Source organism: Echinops telfairi, unplaced genomic scaffold (assembly GCF_000313985.2).
Source record: "Echinops telfairi isolate 266 unplaced genomic scaffold, ASM31398v2 ScPeMD7_443;HRSCAF=831, whole genome shotgun sequence".
NCBI classification, from domain to species: Eukaryota; Metazoa; Chordata; class Mammalia; order Afrosoricida; family Tenrecidae; genus Echinops; species Echinops telfairi.
The window spans coordinates 72,387,060-72,396,402 of NW_022104341.1; the positions used below are offsets into that span (position 1 = coordinate 72,387,060).

The 9,343-nt window shown below is 42.6% G+C and overlaps 1 protein-coding gene across 1 annotated transcript in view; it reads left to right on the forward strand.

The window, feature by feature from the left end:
- Positions 1-9,343, forward strand: part of USP24 (ubiquitin specific peptidase 24) — a 98,546-nt gene that overhangs the window by 53,984 nt on the left and 35,219 nt on the right. Inside the window, exons 37-40 of the mRNA XM_004699640.2 lie at positions 3,391-3,461; positions 4,162-4,322; positions 6,184-6,245; positions 8,796-8,987. Of these exons, the coding sequence (XP_004699697.1) occupies positions 3,391-3,461; positions 4,162-4,322; positions 6,184-6,245; positions 8,796-8,987 (486 nt within the window). The remainder of the gene's footprint in view (positions 1-3,390; positions 3,462-4,161; positions 4,323-6,183; positions 6,246-8,795; positions 8,988-9,343) is intronic.

Below are 9,343 nucleotides of genomic sequence, written 5' to 3' on the forward strand. Positions count from 1 at the left end.
GAACTAGAGGAAAGTTGTATTTTTCATCGTTGTTACATCGCCCCCTGACTGGCTCGTCTCCTCCCCGAGACCCCTCTGCAAGGAGGTCTCCAGTGGCAGGGCCTCCCTCTTTTTCTCTGCCTATCTGCTTTACCAAGATTGATGTCCTTCTCAAGGGACTGGTCTCTCCTGACAAATGTCCAAAGTATATGAGACAAAGTCTCGCCATCCTTGCCTATAAAGAGCACTCTGACCCTACTTCTTCCTAGAGAATTGTTGGTTCTTTTGGCAGTCTGTAGGACTTTAAATATTCTTCGCCAGCATAGTAATTCAAATGCATTAATTTTTCTTCAGTCTTCCTTATTCAATGTTGTCCAACTTTCACGTACATGTGAGGCGATTGAAAACACCACGGCTTGAGTCAGGCGCATTTGAGTCTTCAAAATAACCTCCCTGCTTTTCACCACTCTGAATTAGAGGTCTTGTGCAGCAGATTTATCCAATGCAAAAGTTGTTTAATCTGTTTCATTGACTGCTGCTTCTGTGAGCATTGATTGTAGAGCCCAGCAAGACCAAATCCTTGACAACTTCAGTCTTTCTCCATTCATGATGATGATACCTATTGGTCCAGTTGTGAGGATGTGAGTCGTAATCTATCTATACCGAAGGCTGCATCAGCAAGCGCTTCAAGTCCTCTTTACCTTCAGTAAGCAAGGCTGTGTCATCTGCGTATCACAGGTGGTTAATAAGGCTCGCACCAATTCTGAGATCACATTTTTTCATATAATCCAGCTTCTCTGATGATTTACTTGGCATACAGATTGAACATACGGTGAGAGGATATAACCCTGACACATATCTTTCCTGATCTTAAACCATGCAGCAGGCTCCTGTTCTGTTCACACAACTGACCCTTGACCTACGTACAAGTTCCACCTGACGCAGTGAAGTGCTCTGGAACCCCTTCTTCTCAAGGCTATTCAGTTTGTTGTGGACCACACAGTCACGGGCCTTGGCGTAGTCAACATACATCCCACATGTCAAACAGACACCTCAGATACAACATACTTAGAACTGAAGTACTGTGCTTAGCCCTATCACCCAAGACTTCCTGCTACTTAGTTCATGGCACCTGTACTCTGCCATGTGCTCTGGCCCCAAGCGTCATCCCTGATGCTTTTCTCTTCAAACCTGTTTCTAATCGGTCAGCACATCCTGTTTCAAAGTAGATCTGGATTCAAGTCCTTAGTGCTCCCTTCACTGCTAGTACCTGCGATCTCCCATCCTCTTACTCTGATTACACCAATAGTGCCCTGACTAAGGAGCCCTGGTGGCCCAGTGGTTAGACACTCAACTAGCTGAAAGGTTCTGGGTCAAACCCACCAGCCACTCTGTGGTTACAAGATGTGGCAGCCTTGGAGACCCTGTGGGACAGTTCTAGTCTGTCTTGTAGGGTTACTATGAATTAGAATCAACTTGATAGCAGTGGGTTTGACTCTTACTGTGCTTGGACCTGACTCATCTCCCGACTTCTGTGCTTATAGTTTATTCTCCACACAGTAACCAGAGGGACCTTTTGAAACAGAAGTCCATTTATGTTGTTCCTCCGTGGCTTCTCAGTCCATATAGAGTCAAAGTGAAGTCATCTTCAAGTTGCAGCATAATCCTAGCCCCCTCAGTACTCCAGGCCCTCCCCTTCTGCTCCCCCTTCATTCTCCATGCCTTGGCAACGCTGGCCTTGCTGTTCCCCCGGCACTGAGGCTTGTTTATGCCCCAGGACCCTTGCACTGACTGATCCCGGTAGCTCAGCGGTTCTCAACCTTCTGAATCCCGCAACCCTTTCAATACAGTTCCTCATGTTGTGGTGACCCCCCAACCATAAAATTATTTCATTGATACTTCGTAACTGTAATTTTACTACTGTTATGGATTGTCATGTAAATATCTGATATGCAGGATGTATTTTCAGTGTTACAAATTGAACATAAAGTATAGCGATTAATCACAAAAACAATATGTGATTATATATTGTGAAATATATATTTCTAATGACAAATAAATGAAATTTTGTGTTGAATTATGGTGTAGCATGAGTAACAGTCTTCACGCCGGGTACTCGTATGTGGACATATCTGCATGTGGGCGGACCCGCCTGGAGACGGATAGAGGAGCTGTGTCTCAGTTCCTAAAACCATGGGAAATATGTGATTTCCAATGGCCTTAGAAGATCCTTGTGAAAGGGTCGTTCGACCCCTAAAGGGTCACAACCCACAGGTTGAGAACCGCTGTGCTAGCTGATACGTTCTTCCTCTATCTAGTGGCTCTCCCTTCCTAAAGGGCACCTCTTAAAGGAGATGTTCTGATCACCGTAAAAATTCGCAACCCTCCCATTGCTCTAGCACTGCCCAGGTCCTTTGCCTCACTTATGCCTGTAGTGTTTGCCACTTTTGAACAGTGTAATTTACTTGTTCATCTTGTTCAATACTGTCATGATAGGACACACACAGAAGACAGAGGCTGCTCCATTTCTGCCCCCGCCCCGCTGAACCCTAACCCCCAGACCCTGCTTGGTGTCTAGTGGGCCCTTAGTGAATAATTCAGCATGGAAGTTTTAGCAAGTGTACTTTTTTAAATTGTACCAATACATAGGAGTAGTACGTTTTCTGATGAGTAATGCTCAAGTGTATGCAATTGGCCATCAGCATTCCACATAGCAAGCATATTAATTGCATAAATCAGAGGTAAAGGTAAGCAAAATAAATGCATAGGAAAAAGTTACGGTACTCAAAATTATTTCCTTCGAGCAAAAGTTATTTTTGTGGCTGAATGTGATACCGAATGGCTTTTGTATATGCACTATATTCTGAGTTCAGTTTGTATGGTATCAAGCTTTTCACATCAAGAGTTTAAAAATGGTAACTGTGCTAAGTTAAGAGCCCTGCTGAGAGGAGAGTGAAGCGCTCGGCTGTTAACGGCAAGGTTGACAGTGTGAACCTACCCAGCGGACCTGTGGGCCAGTTCTGTTCCGTCACATGGGCCAGGGAGTTGAAAATCCACTAGGTAGCACCACACTAGTTTGAGGCTGCACTTTGCAGGTAACAAGTCTTGGAATTTGTGTAGTACAATAAATATTTATTCTGTAACTATATGTGCAAGGCATTGTGCTAAAATGTGGGGCAGAGTGGGGTACAAAGATGTCTAAGACACAGTCCTGTCCCCCTGAGCACCTTAGAATTTCATGAGGTAGATTGATAGACATGAAGCTCTTTCAAAGGTCCTCAGTTCTGGTTCCATGTAGAAGAAGAGATACAGTTCTACTACATTAAGCTTAAATTATTCAAATTTTTTTAAAATGTTTTTTAATATGTTGCCTAACCTAATTCTCTCCCACCCCCTTCCCTTTATGTTTAGCATCTTTTTACAACTTGCCCTGTGTTGCTGATTTTATCATCGATATCCTCCTTGGATCCCCGAGTTCTGAGGTAAGGATTTTAAAAATTATTTTTTACAAACCCTTTGGTGCTGCTCTGCTGTGGACTTCGGGGCATCTGTGGAACGGGGAGACGCACAGAAGGGAGTGCGCGTTCTTGGAATCCTCCAGGTGCAGTGGCTGTGTAGACTACTCTGCCATTCGATGTTGTTGCAGGTCCACCAGAAGTTAGGCACCTAGTGCGCTGAGTAATGCAACCAGTGGCATTATGCCTGGCTCTTACTGTGGAGATAATTAGTTTATACCACCTAATGACACAGCCAGTGTTCAATAGCTATAGCTGACAAGGGCAGCTGGCATTAAATGTCAACAAGTGGGTCAAAACCAGGAAAGGCCAACTTTAAACCATGAACTTTCTTTATAGCTTCTAATTTTGACATCTTTACAGCACCTTCACAATTAACTTACGTATGAAACACTTGACATTTTTTCCTAGCTTTCATTTAGATTAAACTATATCCCAATTGCTTAGATAATAAGTAATGACAGTGGGAAAGCAGTTCCCCAAATACACTTATTTTTAATTAACTCTATTAGTTCTGATGGAAACTTCACCATTAAGAATTGCAGCTTTCATCTTTGTTAGGAACCATCAGTAACTTAATCAGTAACCAATAGTGTAGGCTTTGGAGGAAAACCCCTTTTAAATATTTGCTGAAATCCATCATTGGCCACTAATCATGTTGTTTCAGATCCGCCGAGTTGCCTGTGACCAGCTGTATACGCTTAGTCAGACCGACACTTCAGCCCACCCAGATGTACAGAAGCCAAATCAGTTTCTCCTTGGGGTCATTCTCACTGCTCAGCTGCCTCTCTGGTCCCCAACCAGTATTATGCGAGGAATCAACCAGAGGTATGTGACAAAGGTGGGAAACGAAGTCAGCCAGAGAGGATGCCTAGTCTCCAGCCAGCCCACCTAGCCCAGGGAGGAAGAGGAGTTAACCTGGTTGGTGACAACCTGGCCGTTTTTGAGCTGGCCATTGTGTCAAGGTCACAGTGCCTGCCACTTTTATCAGTCCTCTCTGAACTCAGTGCACGTCGTCTCTCCCTCTCCACAGAGAGCTGGGCTCCTCTAGATGTCTCTCTGAGTTGTACACATACCTGGGTTTGTAGGGAGGCTGGTGCTCCTGGCTGTGAGTTGGGTCTACCTGCCCTAACTCTGCTCCACAGGCTTGCATAGCTTTTCCAGTCTGGGCACAGGGGGCGAGGTAGGAGTTCCTGTTTCACCTCAAGTTTAAGCCACTTTCACCAGAGCCTCCTGTGGGTGTGTCAGGTGCCAGAGAGATGATGGAATCAGTATGTGCATTCTTAGTGCTCATGAGAGCCCTCGGAGGGAAGAGGCCTTGAGGCTGCCCCAGACCCCTGTTAACACCTACCCAAACATTGACTTATTTTTAGTGTCAGCATTTTTTAGGTATGAGATGTATAATCTGTAAAATTTCCTCAAATTGAGTTATGCTATCGTATATGCATGTCATCATTACAGGATTTGATGTGCATTGGTATTTATGGCCTCATGGCATAAATAGGGAGTTTCATGGTCCACATATTTGAGTCTCAATACAAACATTATTTTGGCTGCATAACTTATTTTTAATATTTCTGATTTACAAATAAAATCAGGATTTGGGCTTCTTAAATATTATTGTGAGTGACTTGAATGTGTAAAATTGATCCAAATGTAACAATGATGTTAACAGTTTTTCAAGATTGAACCTGAACTAGCATGAAAAGAAATTCATTATATAAAACCAAATGCTAGGGAGTGATTTTGCAATAAAGATATCCGAATTAAAATAGATAGAAACTTGTTTTACATAAAATTACTTTTATTTTTTTAACGTCCAAGTTTGGTGTTTTGTTATTTTCTCTTAATAATAGTAGTAGTGATGATGGTTGTAATAATTTCCATGTGCTAACTGTGCTCCACACAGCATGCTAAATTCTTTGCATGTAGTTATTGTTGATCATCTCAACAGTCAAATGAATTTGACAGTACTACTATCCCCATTTTAAAATAAATTTGGTCCATTGTACACTCTGCTTGAGCCTCTCTTATGTATGCTTTTGTGTATGCTTGTATGTTTCCTTCTAATACTGGAATAAGTTGGCCATGAACCCTCACCCCACCCCCTATAAGTAGTGGTGCCAAACTTAAAATCAGAATTGGTTTTGGATTCTAAAACCTGTGTCATCAACTAGTCTAAATGTATATAGCCCTTCCTTGATCATCTGAGATTGAACTATTTCCTCTCTTTCTCCACTTACCCTGCTGTTATTTTTCATCTTCTTGCTGGTTATCACTGGGCATATATAAACGTGCATGTATGTAACGTTTAAATTTGTTGTTTCTCTCCTCTGTTCTTTTATTCACTGTTCCCTTAGAACAGTTCCAGGCATATAGTAGGTGCTTATTAAGTACTGGCTGATGATTTGAATGAATGAATGCAATCAGTATATTACATATTTAACCAGTGCACTCGTTAGTGCAGAATGTGATAGTAAGTTTCCCTCTCTTTACACTGTTGTTCCTGTATTGTATCAGTAGAAATAAATTCATTCATGTGCTTGCTTAAAATATAGAAGTAGAATCAGTGTAAATATTTCCTTTTGCTTCAGAAAATCCTGCTCATTTTTTAAATTGTTTTTATAAGGAAAATGTTTTTATATTTTTAAGTCAGTCACTTTCTAATAACTGAAAATTGTGTTTTTAGACTGTTATCTCAATGTATGGAGTATTTTGACCTGAGATGCCAATTATTAGATGATCTGACAAGTAAGTACATACCTAATTTGATTTGCGTGTGCAGGGTGGAGGGAATACAAAGAAGAACAAGTAAACATTCTAAATCTGGCTTAAATATCTGAGATGTAAAATAAGATTGTCATGATTGTTCGAAGTTGACTTTTGTTTCTCTGCAAGTAGCATGTAAATCTGTGTACCAGTGAATCCTGTGTTGTATACTGTACCATTATTGTGATGGACGAGGTCAGTAGATTCTATTGCTGAAACATTGTTCCACAGCTCGTATTTTAATTACGCTTAGACAGAACTACTGGGAAGGATCTTTTTCTGTAGGATGGCCAATTCTGATGATCATTTAGAGAATTATGTAGTGTTAGGTGGTTTAATATTGTTAGAAACTCTGTCAGTAGAGTCTTAAGATTTTAAGAGGTCTTTGAACCAGTACTTCCCGGGTCATTCATGACCAGCAAAATTAAAATGGATTGAATTCATAAAATGTGGGTACCAGAATGATGACCAGAATGGAAAAAATTATAGATGAATATCCTCCTAGAACCGTGGTTCTCAACCTTCCTAATGCCATGACCCTTTAATACAGTTCCTCATGTTGTGGTGACCCCCCACAACCATAAAATTATTTTCCTTGCTACTTTATAACTGTAATTTTGTTACTGTTATGAATCAGGCAACCCCTGTGAAAGGGTCGTTCGACACTCCCCCCCAAGGGGTTGCAATCCACAGGTTGAGAACTACTGTTCTAGAAGCTTAATCTTCTATCTAGAAAAAAATAAATAAGGGCAGCATGTACATTGCATAGCAACCAAATCTCCTAGTAGGCAGAGTTGGAAATAGTCTTCGACTTAAAACTAGCCGTCACTTTGGATTTATGTAACCCTCCATAGTCCTGACATTAACCCAGTTCCCTGAATTAGGCTGTTTAGAGAGATAACGCTGTTTTCTCTGAATTTCACATTCTAGGGCTTCAGTGTGTAGTTTTTCCATTCCAGTTACTATTCCGGTACACCCACATGTTGCAAATTTATGTCCGCTTCAACTTCCTGATACTACCCATAACTAAACTGACTCGAATGGGATTTTACTTGTCTATGCGTACTCTGAAATAATTGAAATAGATATTGGAATGTTAGTTATTAAAATCAAAGTTGCTGGTTTATTCTCCACTCTCTTACGCAAAGGATTGGCTTCAGCTTATAAGAAATGAATAAAATGAGAATCAAGGTTAGCAAAAATATTAATTGGAAAAGAATGTCAAGTCCAGGAGAGGAAAATATACTTCAAATACATGCAGGTTATAAACAGAGAAACAGAATTGTTACCAATCTTCTCCCCAGCTCTTAAGTCAAAAATTAGAGCCATGTGGTGGCACTGTTGGTGCCCAGTAGGTCAGCAGTTCAAACCCACCAGCTACTCCATAGGAAAAAGATAAGAGCTATGGGTCCTGCAAAGAGTGACAGCCTTGCAAACCCTGTCTCTATAGGGTTGCCACGAGTCAGAATTGACTCAATGGCGGTGGCTCTGGACTAAGTCTGAAAGAGCTATCAGAAGCGGTCTTCACGTCGCGGACACTGAGAGTAGCTGGTAATCTTTAGCAGCATCTCAAAGGCAAACGCTGTCGTCCGCTTTCAGAAGTGTCTCAATGAAAACGGAGGATGCAGTGCGCCGAGCAATGGAATTGAATTTGTTGGAGACAGATGTGATAGCCTGAGCCTTGTTTCAGGAACGGGATCTGTTGGACCTAGAGACGTGGGGGGCTGTGCCCGTCGAACAGTCTACCCTAAATGACGAGCTTTCAGCCAGGCTTTGGGGGAAAAGGGAGCAGCAGTCCTCCGGATTTTGCTGAGGCTTGGGCTGGCAGGGGCGGATCTGCTCGATACACAGCTTTAGAACGTGGGAACAGAGTATTACTGTAGGCTCTGTGTTGCTGTTTTAGGGGAGTATTTGTCCTTTACAAATAAGTGGTATAGAATCAGATTCCTATCCAGTGCCAAGCTGTTTCTGACTGACCCTGCAGTGCCCCTTCCCTCTCCCTGTGTGGCCACCCTGCTTGGGTGTTGCTGTACTGAGGTGACATAGAGCACTAGCTCTCCTCCTCCCCTGCTCAGTTCCAATGCCAATATGAAATGTTACTCAGAATCCCTATTTGAGAGGCAAAGTGAGATGCTTAAATACAAATGACTAGTTGTCAAGTGTGAGGGGTTTGGCTCACTGTTTAGAAACCTGCACCGGTCGTTGGCCTTTGCAGAGCGCTGCTCTCCTCGGTTGGAGTTACAAACGCCGCCTCGGTGTGCCTTCCCCTCACACCCTCTGCCACTGCTTCACCTTGGGCTGGACGGGGAGCATCTGAGCAGCACGCATGCCCTCCATCCCAGCAGATGGCCCGGGGCCCACGAGCGGAGGGGCTGCCCCAGCCTGAAGGGTCTGTGCCGGCTGCCTTTTATCGACGGCAGTCTTCCTGAGCCCTTCAAGTAGAAAGGCTTGACTTGCTGACTTGACTCAGGATTTGCCTTATAAAGGGAAGTCTCTTTTCTTTTGTAATTGATTTCTTTTTGTCCTTCTTAGCTTCAGAAATGGAACAGTTGAGAATCAGCCCAGCCACCATGCTGGAAGATGAGATTACGTGGCTGGATAACTTTGAACCGAATCGCACCGCTGAGTGTGAGACCAGTGAGGCTGACAACATCTTGTTGGCAGGGCACTTACGGCTCATTAAGACCCTTCTGTCTCTCTGTGGGGCAGAAAAGGAAATGCTTGGTAATTATCACTTTGTCTTCCCACGTGGGAGAACACCTCATGGCTCCCTTATTGCCCAACTGTTGTCTGTCAGTGGGAATATGGGCTACATGCTGAGCTGTGTTCCACAGAAAACGGACCCTTCAGGCAATCAGGGATTGTCTGGATTTCAGTAGCTACAAATTTAAGGTACATTTTATCTTTGTCACTAGGCCTACATAGAGAATTTTACAGTGTTCAAAATAATTGGACCGTGTAACTTAGTACCAAGTCGTAATTATAAATCAAAGTAGGTTTTTGTTGATTTTTTTTTTCAGTTACTATATAATGCTCCGTTGTCTATCTTCCTTCTTCCAAGAGTGGTTCTCATCTAAGGA